At 44.3% G+C, this 14376-nt stretch overlaps 1 protein-coding gene across 1 annotated transcript in view; it reads right to left on the bottom strand.

The window, feature by feature from the left end:
* Window positions 1–691: 691 nt before the first annotated feature.
* T265_10528 (hypothetical protein) overlaps window positions 692–14376 on the bottom strand; it is a gene marked incomplete at both ends in the record, with an annotated part of 65886 nt that continues 52201 nt past the window's right edge. Inside the window, 4 exons of the mRNA XM_009176922.1 lie at window positions 692–1069; window positions 3440–3553; window positions 4555–4709; window positions 8279–8399. Coding sequence (XP_009175186.1) covers window positions 692–1069; window positions 3440–3553; window positions 4555–4709; window positions 8279–8399 — 768 coding nt within the window. The remainder of the gene's footprint in view (window positions 1070–3439; window positions 3554–4554; window positions 4710–8278; window positions 8400–14376) is intronic.

Genomic DNA, 14376 nt, shown 5'->3' on the forward strand with positions numbered 1-14376 from the left:
CTTAATGCCTTCTGATTATCGTGAATCCCGGTCTGGATAGCCGCTCGATCGCCTGGTGCGCGTGAACCAGCTGCTCTATTGGTCGTTGTCGCGTACAAGCGGGTCAAAAAAGTGATACTATAAATACAACTCATCTGTCAAGGGCGAGTGAAGAACAACCAATGAAATCTGTCTCAACGAAAAACGGCTATTCCATTGGCAGTTATGTAGTCCCGTTACGTTCGGAACTGGTCCTCCTAATATCTTCCCTTTGAACTTCAGTGGTATAAGTCTTCTGTCTCGGGTCAACTTGAGTCCTTTTCATTGGCATTCTTCTGCGTGTGGTCCTTAATGATTGTTGATACACAGGCGCTTCTGGCAGCTGCTCCGCAACCTGAGCGCTGATTGTCCTTCCTCTGTTCATGTCAAGGTGTTCTAACAAAATGTTCGGAGGCAACGTATTCCATTTCTGGGTGGGTTGTGAATGAGCTTCTTTTGCATGATCAACCCACGTTTCGGAACCCACGCGAAAATTATAGATTTTGCCTTGAGGCCAGGGTACGCAATTACCACGACAGTCTTTTACTAGCATGCTCTGTCTGATGTCAAAATGTCACCACTTTGCATCATGCTTGCGATTATACTAGGGCTCCACCTTCTGATTTGATAATACCACCTCCTCCTTTGGAGGCTTTAGAAGATCAAGGGTGCCTCAAGGAGGTCGGTAGAGTAGTGTCTCTGCAGGCGATTTGCCCTCCAATGTGGAAGGATTTGGAGTCAGGCGGTACATTAAGAGGAATTGTTGTAGGATGTTTCCCGTGGTTCCTTCCCCTTCCTCCTGAAGCAAATCTCTTTTGAAAGTATCCACGAGTCGTTCTGCCATGCCGTTTGATTGTGGATGATATGGGGGCGGTCTAACGTGTTCAGTCCCCCTGGCAAGACAGCAGTCCGCGAATTGGAACAACGTGATCCGTGTCCCGTTTTCAGATACGAGCTTCTCAGGATAGCCAAAACGATTGAAGACTTCCTGCAACATTTTAATGGTTGCTGTGGTCTTTGTTGCCTTCATGGGAAAACTTCTGGCCACTTGCTGTAAGCGACCACGATAATGAGAAAACTTTGACCGCTCACGGGACCTACATAGTTCACATGTTTCGTTGACGATACATTTTGTGGTACTGGTCAGGAATGGAGTTCACATTTTCTAGGAGACTTTGAAGCCAATGCACACTGGTGGTAAGATTTGATGAGTGTTTTGACATGGCTGTCAATATGAGGTCAATAAAAATAGCTTCAGATCAATGATTTCACCCGGTTGATCCCGGCGTGTCGGCGTGAAGTAATCAAGCAGGATTCACGGAGTAATGCTAGCCGTCCGGCTGAAGTTGCGAGGTTTCACAGTTACAACCAGTACCATTCAAGTGCTCGAATTTCGGAAAATCACGTTAAATGTTGAGATGATTCAGACACTGCAGATACCGTTGATAATTGAGTCAAGACTGAAGCAACTAAATTACAAAATCGTGAGGTACACTCATTTTCAGACTAATTTCCTTCTGCGCTACATTCATCCTCTCCATCCGACCAATCAACATCTTTAGCTAATTTCAGGATGTGTATCTTGAATTTGTGGAGGCGTGGCATCCAGGATTTCATCGGCTGAGTTGCCCGCATCAAGGCGCTTCGTTCAATTGAGTCATCATACAGTGGAGTTCGGTGTGGTGAGTTGTTCGTCCACTGTTCTCCAGTTCTCCAATCTTATGTGAAATGACTCTTGTGTGGGGTGCATATTTGAAACTCAAGTTAAAATTAACCCTCCTCAACCTCAGGTTAGTAGGAGTCACAAAAATACACTCTTTGAGGAGGTTGAATTCGTCTCTTGTTGGTTCGGGTTGAAAATTTGAAACGTTCTCAGTCACCTGAGACATACATTATCTGTCCTTTTTACCCTTCTTTGATTGATCAAAAGGAATTTTCGCCTTATCATACTGGAGTACAGTAGTCGCAACTGAAAACCTCGAACTTGTTAACATGGCGCGTTATTTTTATGAAGGAAACTACTCACAAGGTTGCTGAAAACTCTTCGACAGCCCACGACCGGTTTCGCCCTTCCACTCCGGGCTCATCAGGTAGGTAGGCGCAGTCCCCGAGTTTCCGTCAACCTTATGTTTTACTTGAACCCAAATTGGACTGTTTTCGAGAAATACATTCATTTGCACACCAATTTGGTATTTACAGAAATCAATCCAATTTGGGTTGAAGTGAAACATAAGGTTGACGGAAACTCGGGGACTGCGCCTACCTACCTGATGAGCCCGGAGTGGAAGGGCGAAACCGGTCGTGGGCTGTCGAAGAGTTTTCAGCAACCTTGTGAGTAGTTTCCCGTATGAAAATATACTGCGATATCACGAATATCGTGCCTACTGAAACATGAGGCGGCCTGAATGCAGCACGTTCAGTTGTGGAATATCATAAACGAAAGATTAATTTGAGTCTCTCGTGAAAACCAAATGGCGCATTATTGTTTGAAGCTGTGAATACGGCTCACTTCTAGCGCAGCTCAGATTTAATGAAAAATCGGGTTGATGCACCATTGAAACCAGATATTTATACCCTAACAGCACTGAAAATAATGATTTCCGAAAAATTCACGCGTGAAATCAAGCATGCAATCCGTAAAACACGCATTTTCAAACAGGTACTCAATACGGGAATACTTCTGTTTTGTTGTGAATAGGAAGACCAACGAACATGAGTGGTATTGCTGTTGTATTTCAGACAATAAAATGCAAGCTGGAACTGGTATTCCAATATTTGTCTACATCTAAGACCGAACCCCCAATCGCAATCATATTTATTCTTCGTGGTATCCGCGTAAGGAACCAACCAACCGGTGAGATGGATATGAAGCTCGAATGCAGTTTTTGGAGACCAGCAGTCGCCTGCATAATGCGTCAGTCTTTAGTGTTTTACTCCACTATTCTAAAAAGCGAAATCGGCTTACCTTGTCGGGTTCTCTTAACCAGGGTCACTCAATTTATACACAACGGGTTTCCTAGAACACTCGACCTCTTCTGTCTCTTTAAAGAACCTTCCCCATAGTTCATTCCACTCTGGATTCTCGATTCTTTGTCACGAGGTGCGTAAGTATTCATTCATCACTCTTGAACGACGTGAGAAAATATATAGTGTGTTCATTACACACGTTCCCAAACCAGCTCTATTAGTCCCCGAGTGGTTTTTGGCGATGGTTCCAACAACGGTTTTTCACCATTCGCTGATTTGTGTAGACAACCCCGAATCGGTCGATACGCTCCGATGGATGATTGCTTTCAAACCACACATAATGCACGTGTGACCTCAATTTATTTTTCGGCAAGCTGGATGTTTTTTTTTGATTGCGTTGCGTCTGCAACACTCGAGGCACAAGAACTCTGTTTTCGTGGTCTGGATTACTTACCATGCCCCATTTGGGATGGACGTGGTGAACACCGCACCGATCCGCAAAGCTGGCAAATCCTTCGTTCAGCCATAAGTCATCCCACCAGGTCAGCGTTACCAAGTTTCCGAACCACTGTATAGGGTGGAAAATAAACAAAAATGACATGTGAACACCTACTTTGTGAGTAGTAAAGAATATTTTAAATTGTTCCGCACTTGAGAAGTAGCTCTTCAAAGAATAGCAAGACGTGGAGTGAGGCCTGACCAAGTTCTTGAAAAAACCAACCCCACGATAGAATAAGTCAAGCACAAGCTTTGACAAAGTAAGCGTTCAAATCAGCTTTGCTTAAGTAAAATTATATACAAATGTATATACATATATATGGTCAGTAAGGGTTTCTGGTCAAGCGCGGGATAAAGTTTGATTCAGCAAACGTCGATTCCGGCAGCAGAAGATGCAAAGCTATCGAGTGGACTACTTCACATGTGAGGCTTTCCTCGGTAGAGTGTGAAGGTCATTAGACATAGCTCTTGTTGTTGTACAATTAGCTGAGTGTGATTTCAGCAATGTGACATGGCTCTGAAAAATGCCACGTTTATCGCTGTGAAGTGCAAACGATCTTACGGCATAAACAAATCTGAAATGAATCCCTCAAAAACTGTAATTTGTACTTGCCCACCAACCTTCAAAGATGGACCCACAGTAAGAGAAGGCTAATACCAACATGTCCCCACAAAGTATTTCACTGGTGAATGCTCTCCCTAAAGAGATCACCCCGAAGGGGCAAAGTACGGTGTTCACTCCGAGATGAAAAGCTGCGGATAAAGCACAAATAGTCCACCCATCAGACATGTATTGGCAGAACTCTTTCGATTTTCCGAACCTAGTCTTGCAGTTTTGTGGTAATTCAGTGGGAGAGTTTGAAAACCTTGAGCACTGCGCTGATTCGGGTGTCTCGTCACGTGATGAGCACCGTTGGGGGATAGCAAAGTAACACATTGTTTTGTAACCGGATTTATACGTTCTAATGATTAGATTATAATGAACCGAAAGACGTCAGAATACAGGTTAATAGTGGGGTGTTTCAATGTACTAAAGATGAACGCTACAGCTTTCACTTCTGGCTGGCTTACCTGATGGGCGATTTCATGGGATATGACAGTGGCCACTTTTTGTTGGCTGTGTGCGGTCCCAGTTTCTGGATCCCAAAGCATGGTCGGTTCTCGATAGATCATCAATCCCCAGTTCTCCATTGCTCCCGCTGCAAAGTCTGGAACGGCGATCATATCTGAAATTGGAAGAAATTACTCAGTGCTGTATTAATCGAAAAGCGTTTAGGGGTATTCGTTATTGCCTCTTCTTCTTTTAAGCAAATGCTATGTGATTAACGTGGGAGTGAGAGTCTGAAGAAGTCGGGAAAACGATTTCATGGGATATGACAGTGGCCACTTTTTGTTGGCTGTGTGCGGTCCCAGTTTCTGGATCCCAAAGCATGGTCGGTTCTCGATAGATCATCAATCCCCAGTTCTCCATTGCTCCCGCTGCAAAGTCTGGAACGGCGATCATATCTGAAATTGGAAGAAATTACTCAGTGCTGTATTAATCGAAAAGCGTTTAGGGGTATTCGTTATTGCCTGTTCTTCTTTTAGGGAAATGCTTTGTGAGTAACGTGGGAGTGAAAGTCTGACGAGGTCGGGAAAACGGGTCAGGAACAGGCAGTCTGCAGTATGGGTGGTACTACATATTTTCACGTTCTCCAGAGGAGCGATGTGTCCCAAGGTCCTCATGCGGAATGTCCAATACTTCATACCCCTGTTTCTGCAAATGTGACCTTGATTAGTCTCGCTAGACTTTCAAAAACTGATGTAGAAAGCTTTCAGTTGCCCCCATTTCTTAAGGTCAACAGCTTGTAGAGCCAATTAGATCCATTTGAGGGCTAATCATACCGCTGATCAGGCAATTGTGTTCGACCACTGGCCGGAAGGTCAAGGGTTCAAACTCTCTGAGTTTCGTGAGCTGTCATCGATCCCCAACAGGAATGAAACAGCTGAAGAGTGATTCGCAGGTTTTCGGCACAGACAGGATTCACTGATAGGATGAAAATTCTAACTCGGCTGCTTCATCTGGGGAGTGTTTTGACTAGTACAGTACACAGTGCAGTATACCTGTATGCACGGGGTTTGATACAACCCAGTGTGATACGAAGTGATATGGCATACTTTAGTAATATAGTGTGCTTTAGTATGGTTCAAATGGCACCTTACCACATATTATAAAGTTTAGTCAAGCATAGTACATTTTGGAATGGTATAGTGCAGTACAGCGCAGTATAGTGTAGCAAGATATAGCGTAGTTAGTATAAACTAGAGCAGCATGTCACATTATGATACAGTATATTGTAGCGTAGATATTAGAAACCTCATATAGCCTTTTACCATTTCCTTTGCTTACTGTAACATGAACGCGTCAAATTACAAAAAAAGTGGAATCGGAGGTAATTCAGAGGCAAAATATACACTACTCACAAAAAGCGTAATGGAACTAACTGCGTGTATTCCTGAGGAATAGCTACTTAAGTCTAATTACCGACCTTAGTGACAAAAAATATAGCAGCTGGCTGAACGCATTAAAATCCCGGTGGGTGGGTGGGTGGGTGGGCGAGTGGACTGCACAAACAGAAGTTTTCCTCAGCATATGGCAAAGGCAAACTTGAAGCTCTCGTCGGTTTTCACCAGAGTGTATGACCAACTGAAATAGACACTGTAAATTCCGAACCATGCACAAAAACTCTAGGTAAATATGCAGAGCTCGCTCCCATATAGTGACTACTCTCGTTTCAAAAATCACGTCATTATGTGAAAATCCCTCTTGATAAAGCCGAATCCTCAGTTATCGTGTAACTCAGACTTCGGTTTCGGTCAGATTTAACGGGTTACTGGTTCCACTGTGTTAGTCCTCTCAGCGTCATGAATCGGTTGATGAACCGTGCTCCTACTATGAATAAAATATTCAAGCTACAGCAACTTTACCATAAAAGTTCGCCTGCATTGTTCTATGGCAACCAAACGGACTTCCACGACCAGGTCTCATCGCTTGTTCATCGGATGTGCACGCCCTCAACTTCTCAGGGTAAAAATTTGAACCCTTCCGGGCACAAGCACGTCAGCTTGTGTCTGATACAGTTAGTCTGACAAAACAGTTCCAGACCAGTTGGATAAACCCAGCGCTGCTTTTGGAGTTATGCGGACCGCTGTCCTCGTATAATGGCAACCTTCACTTTACACTATGAGCTCGCATATCCTATGAAGTATCCCTCAAATTGGGCCTGCGCCAGATTTCTCCCCATCATCGGAACTGCACTAGTCTGTGGTAGTTCAGGGTTTCTTATTGCACAGTTTCAAACCAAAAGTCTTTGCCAGCGGGGATTTTCTCACTTAGTATCGGGTAAAGTATAGCCTATTGGAAGAAACTAAACACCATTGTTCAAAACGCAAGAATTTCGGAGGAAAGTAGGATATGACTTGGAAGTAAAAATAAAACAAAATACACCTTTCACGCTTCCTGTGACTCAAAGCATGATTTAACCGAACTTTGTTTGTGGAGGATTGCTCAGGAACATCTCTTTGGAACATCTCTCAAGATTACTGGAGAGCCTACCATATTCCAGACTGTTTTGTTGTCTCTTCAAATAGCGGGTCGATACCCGGTGGAGGTGCTCTGACATAAAATGTTGTTTGTACTCAGACCTGAACCTAAACAACTTAGCTAACAAGCATCGTCTATGATCTTGATCTTAAGGTCCCCAGTTTCCTGATTCTGGACAACTTTTGATCAATAAAGCGTCCTAATTCCAACTTATTTTTCACGGTACACTGTCCGAACAGATCAGCCTGATAAAGAAAAAGTGATGAGATGAAATGTTGTCGTTGTTATTAGTTGAAAACAAAACACCTATCTTTTGTTGCACGATAAACACTGATGTAATGTAAGGGTAGAAAAGTGAACCAAAAATCGACCTTTAATGAGAGTGTTTGATTGATGAGCTTGTGCTCAGCGTTTGTACTACGCTGTGGGCTAGATTGATAAGCCAGAAAAATGGATGTTTTAGGGGAAAGAGATGAAAGATGAAAGAAGTGTCATTGCAAAATTACGGGGTTTCATCTCTTCAACTTGGGTCTAATGTCATATGTAGGCACTCTTCAGGTGTCGCAATAAGTCCATATCATCTATTACGGCCATTCTGGTGTTTAAAGTCACTGACATTTTCCCCAACTCTTGCAGGACTTGATAACTTATTCGCAGCTTCGCATTTCGATGCGCTGCCAACAGGGGAAGTCTGTGTTAGGCAGAATTCCACACGGATCCCGCTTTGCTGCACGTCTCTAGGCACTGCTACGGCCGATAAGCCGGACCCGCACGAGATTGGCCAAGAATTCGGGACATTTGCCGGTCCGGCATCAAGACGAGATCTGATTGGTCAGAAATCTGGACCCAACAGCCAATCATGACTCAGTATTGGCCAAATGCCGGCTGCCAATGGCGCATCCAGAACGCGCCAGAACTTCCAGAGAGTTATAACAGATTACGCTATATATACGAAGCGCTGTACAGCTGTGCTTGACTTCGTTTTGTGCATTAATAGACCTTGTGCACCTTTGGTGGCTGTTTTGACGTGAACGCTAGCTTGGGAGGCTCAGACCAGAAACTAAGCTGAGGAAAATACCGTTACTACAGTCTGAGCCTTGCTTCATATCAACTTCGAGCCATCATTGAGTTCTCCGCCAGAATGAGCATAGATGCGAACAAACTCTGATTGGAGACGACTCTTTAACTCCAACACAAACTCCTGGAGCTTACCTGTCTTCTGCAGCGGGTAAGGGACCTCAAAATAGTTTTCGAAAAAGTGAATGATCTTCTTTCCAGTTTCCAGAGCATATTGTGCCATATGTATCACATCCGGACGTGCCCAAACCGTGAACTGTTCCGGATGGAATGGAAAAGAATAAATCGTAAACTTTTTTCTCAAAAACCAGTCATGGTTCACAGCAAAATTGATCTTAAAATGGTTTTGAATAGTTGTATCAACTTAAGAAACTGTTCAGCAACGCTGAAACTTTCACGGCCGCATCAAGTGACCTTGAATTGCTCGAAAATTTCCAGTGGTAATGGAGAAAATACTTCTTGTAATGAAAAACAGGAACCCATAACTTCAGCATACACGCAATTCGATGAGGTGGTTTCTTCCACTACCTTCCTTCTTTTCAATTATGGTAAGCCTCAAAAACAGCTGGAAAGTTCACCTCTTGTTCAAATTCCAGATTACCATGGGGTAATCTGGTAACGGGGAAAGTGTTCAGGAAGCCGTGCACACTTGCGTGCACAGACAAGTACAAACAGTGGTCTGAAACTAACTTTTCCTTGAAATCAGTCCCACCTGAACATGGCTTAATTTTTAAACACCAGACTGACGAGTTTTCACCACAGCTGCTCACAACGCGCTGCTCTGGCAATCGCTATTCTAGAAGGCAGAGGTCACCTCATTTCTTCCTTTTTAAGCGTCGCGAATTCAAATCGCTCATTTGTCCAGAAGCTACTGATCGATAAAACTCTCCTTCAAAAGACAGTCTTGACATATTCACTCTGTGTTAGACTCGCGCAAGCGTCTTCAAATTTTAAGTCCCCCTGGTTGCGTGCGGAAGGAAGGTAAATACATGGTTGAATCACATCAGACTGGTTTAATGTAGATGGCAGTTTACATGTCAAATTCCCACAGATGCGATGAAAAACACCTGGAAATATAGGGTGGTTGCTGTTTCGGTACTCCTTACTGGAGTTTTGTACAATGCGCATTGCCGCAGATTCGCAGTGAGGATGAAACATGTTTACAATGCACTCACTTCCCTACCAATTTGGTTTCGACGACAGACTCACCCAGAACACAGCTGAATCTCTCGTTTATGATGTACCTAAACATCTGAATGAGCTGCACCAGGTTACTCGATGTTTCAGTTGGTATGACGTTCGAGATTTAGCAATATAGTTCAATGGACGAAACTACTCACAAGGTTGCTGAAAACTCTTGGGCAGCTCACGACCGGTTTCGTTCTTCTTGGAGCTAATCAGGTAGGCGCAGTCTCCGACTTTATGTTCTACTTGAACCCAAAAAGTAGAGATTCAGCTGTGTTACAGGTTAGTCTCTCATCACAACAAAGTTGATGTGCAACTGAATACATTTATCGAAATCAGTCCAATTTAGGTTCACTTAGAACATGAAGTTGACAGAAACTCCGGGACTGTGCCCATCCGATAAGCTTCAAGAAGGACGAAACCGGTCATGGGCTGTCGAACAATTTTCAGCAACCTTTCAGTACTGTACTACGTCTACACAGGTGTACAATGCTTGTTGGCTTTACAGCATAGAATGGCTCCACTTGCAGGACGAGATGGCCTCGAGAGCTTTTTAAGCCGCTTACAGTAACCGTTATTATATGATGGCGAAGGGTGGCCAGGGGCCAGTATATATCCGTCTCGAACTTCAGATCCCAGACCGAAAATCCGTGGTCAAAATGGATGGTGTTCAACATGTGCTCACTTGTTCCTAATTATGTGTGTTCATCTGCTGGATCTAGTCTTGTTTCACACTCCAGCTATTTAACTTGATGCCGTCGTGAAAATGCGACTCGAAGGGAAGTTGTGCATTTTCATAGAGGAAACTACTCACAAGGTTGCTCAAAACTCTTCGACAGCCCACGGCCCATCAGGTAGGCGCAGTCCCCGAGTTTCCGTCAACCTTATGTTCAACTTGAACGCCAATTGGACTGTTTTCGAGAAATACACTCATTTGCAAATCAATTTGTGGTTTTCACGAGAGACTCAACTAGATCTCTCGTTTATGATATTCTACTGTACTGTTAGCTTGCAGCTGTATATTTTTGGAACAGATACCCAAAAAAAGGGAAACATCCATTTCTTGGTTGTAGATCGCCAAACCCATATCTCTCTGCTGCCCACAGTTCTGACCACTGCACTCAGTCTCCCATGGCTGACAGATCAATGCCAGACTACAACGCCGTCCATCCTTACTTTGCATACCAAATGTAGGAGTTAACGTCCAGACAGGATAAAACTTTTTCCCCAGCTCATCCTGATGCTTATTTGCATATGTTGCATGAGATCTCAGCATAAACAAGGCCAGAATTATTTTCCTCTTTTCTTGACCGAGTGTCTCTGAGATGCCGAATGGTGGACAGTCACGCAAACCCACACATGGGGGAGAACGTTTTAGATGCGGAAAAATAAATATGGGAACGTCCAGCTTGTGTGGAACGATCTTGGAAAACCTCAAGGAAGCTTTTGTGAGCGAATGATTCATGGTTGGTAGATTTCGTCTACAGGGATAGTTTTTTGTAAAAATGGTAAGATCAGAAGATAAATCTAGCAAGTTCTCGTCACCGATATGGGGCGAAACAGCTCACTAAACTGACAATGAACGAGATACAACTCTACTGATGAACATCATCGAGAAGTTTCACCTTAGTTGAGCTCAGTGAGACACAAGCGACGCACACAAGAGACGTGAAGATTCTGGAATAAGCTTGCCTAAAAGCTCACTTCACAGACCAGGCGACTGTAACCACCACCTTTTTGTTTGTTTTATCAAATGCACTCTGACTTCGACACAGGTTGCTTCATATTAGCGATCACCCACCTGTTTGGTAGGACACGCGGCCCCGCACCTTCATCAGACCGCATCCGAATTTACTTCAAATGTGTAGTCAGTGCGCGTCCGTGAACGTGACGAGAAGAGTTTACATGCTATCGGCCCAATCCTTATCACAGGTTCTCTAGCGAATAAGCGCATAAACGCGGCATAACGCTGACACGTCAATCCAGTCATCCTTATAACATCCATAGATTGTAGTAATCTATCCATAAACATGTTTGAGCTTCAACTCCAGCCCCACTAACAAATTCCGTTTGAAGGACAAATTGCCACGTTCTGGCACCAGCTTTTGTGTGTACTCATTTGTATGCTCGTGCCGAGCATTTTACGTTGGTCGTACGACAAGGCATTTGTCGGACAGAATGCGATAACACAATCCCGTATCTCTGAGTGGTAGTGGGAAGAAACCAGGCTCAAGCGCGATTGGTCGAAACCAGTCATGTCATAGACAAGGAGCAAGCCTTCACCATCGTATACAGGGTACCTCTGAACCGATCACGATGTACGATCCAGATTACTATCGATCTCAGAAGCGATTGGAATCCGACTGCGGACTCCACAACTTTGCATCCAAAAGAAACTTCTGTGACCTCTGGACTTGAACTGGCCTACGAAACATCCGGTCCCACAAGGCTGTCTGACATTGACGTCACTTACCTGATTCCGTGACCCCTGGACCTATCCCTCATCCAGCCCCCCTTCCTCTGATTTTTATTTCTCTAAAGTGCATTTAGCCTCGATCTTAACTTTTTCCACGTGATTTATGCTACCATATAAATTTGTGACTTATCAGTCAAGAAGAACAATCACAGAAAACAAGCTACCTTTTTCGTTCTCAAAACATTATATAGTTGCCTAATCGCCACTGTTTTATTTGTCTCTTTCAGCAGGCTGCTGAAAATGAGTCATGTTTCCATACACCGTTGTGTTCCGGTGTCGTTTGCTGCAGATTTCTGACGAAAAAACAGGTGAAAATACTCGCCAGGGTCGACCTTACACAGCACCAGTTTGCACATACGTGGAAGAATTTGTGAGTAGGAAATATGTGATTCCTAAACTCAGTTGACTGAGGATCTCAGGGATAGCAGATGACGTAGGATTCCTGAACGCTGCATGTGACAGTTTGTCCCCCAGTGTGTAATGCCCCGCCTGTTTTAGTTCCTTTCTTCGTCCCTCTGGACTTCAGTTTTGCATGCGCCTCGCATTTCGCGAGTAAGCGAATTTGGGATCTTCTTGCATTTTTTATAGGAATCTGAAAAGGATGACACTTTTTAGCAACCGCCGTCAGTTTAGAACTTTGAGCTAAGCTCATAAGTGCAAACAAATGGCCGGCCAAACTCACTTATGACGGAGGGATGCCTACCGAGTCTGAGTCTGGGCTCAGTTCATGCACTCAGGTGATCAGCCCCCACGTGGATAAACGAGCCTTTGAACCAGTATGACAACAAAGTAAAGCGAGACAAATCACTGCACATGAGCAGATGTTGGTTTACGCGGATAAAAGTGTCATTCAACCCGTTTGTAAAGTCAAAAGCTGGGCTTTAGAAGTGAACGATCCCGATTTGCGGTTTTCAATCGGTAACCCGAGAATCACTTGGCCATTAAGTGATGACCAAACCAATATCCAGCAAAAATACAACTACTAAACAGTCCAATTTGGGTTCAATTAGATCATAATGTTGACGGAAACCCGGGGATTGCGCCCACCTGATGAGCTCCAAATAGGGCGAAATCGGTCGTGGGCTGTTGACGGATTTTCAGAAACCTTATGAGTAGTACATTACAAAGATATATATGTATCGCGATACCTCGAATATCGTAGCGAGTGAGACATGAGGCGACCCGGTGCAGCGCATTCAGTGCGTTTGTGGGGAGCGTACTTGTGCGTAACCTCAGAACGCCCGGAACCTAGTACTCCACCAAAATCTCAACAGGATGGCCGGCAAGCATCTGGGCCAGTCAATCATTTAATCGATTCAGCAAAAGCCGATGAGTGTTCAGGCAGGCACGCCACAGAAGCACGACAGAATGTGATCAATGCACGACAGAAGTGATCAATGTTCTGGCACTTGATAGAGGCACGGCCGATGTTGATGAGTGTTTACGAAAAGCCTATCATACAGCCTGGATTAATGTCAGAAAGTTCCCTTTAAATAGCTTGGGGCCGTTGTAACTTTTGCTCTCGCACTCGCAAGCACTCACTTGTTCGGTATGTAGCTGTTGTGTTCCCTTCTGTTAGTCTTTTTCCAGGCACTGGGCGCTGGATCGGGTCAGCAGCAGATATCACAGATGTGCGAATCAACACATAACAGGCACCTTCAAGGAAGCAATTATCGCTGCCCTACATTCAAAGTCAAGGCACAACCGCTAACCCACCGCTACGCACCAGTACGCTCCCCACAAACGCACTGATGATGTCACCTCGATTGGTGATGAAACGTTTGCAATCAAATTGCCCAGCTCAGCGAACAAGCCAACGACCATCTACGCTACCTGAGCTACCGACATTTTCCTCTATAGTTTTAAACATTGTAGGTAGCCTGGAAATCGCCACAGAAACGATTGTTTCTAGTTCTCTTTTGTTTGGCTATTAACAGACCGGAGTTACGTCACACAGGATGGAACTGAAGAATTTCTAATCATTTTGTAAATAGTTGACGCAGCTAAACAAACGAATCGATTCCCTACAGAGCTGTCAATGGAATGATGAAAAGGCGCTCAGAATTTAGCAGAAAGTTTTTTTCTTAAAACCGACGTGAACGAACCCGAGGGGCCTGGTTAGAGTGCGAACTTCCTATTCGAAAGGTCCGAGGTTCGAACCAGACCTCTCCCCTGTCTAGGCTTGAGCGTCCTTACAGGTATTATCCTACCCCTCATATTTCCTTCGATTGGCGTGGTAGTTAGGCACTGAAAGAGCGAACGAAAGAACGATTCGAATGAACCCGAGCATTTTGGACTACATGTTGGCATTCGAACATATTAGGACCACCTATACGGACTTTGAGGGTCCGGTCATGAGATCAGTTTTTTAGCTTTTCTTATGAGATCGAATATCCGATAATTAATCTCTATTACTGAGGAAGCCGATCTGAGTAGATCACAGTGATCGATTCACTGATGGAAATCTGACTTTGTTCATAGTCACACCACTCTCGTTTGAACGGTCGTCCTGTCCTCCTGGCCTAATTACTCCGGTGAGGCCACGCCGAACGGAAGCACTGGACTCGAGTTG

Source organism: Opisthorchis viverrini, assembly GCF_000715545.1.
Source record: "Opisthorchis viverrini unplaced genomic scaffold opera_v5_374, whole genome shotgun sequence".
In the NCBI taxonomy this organism is placed as follows: Eukaryota; Metazoa; Platyhelminthes; class Trematoda; order Opisthorchiida; family Opisthorchiidae; genus Opisthorchis; species Opisthorchis viverrini.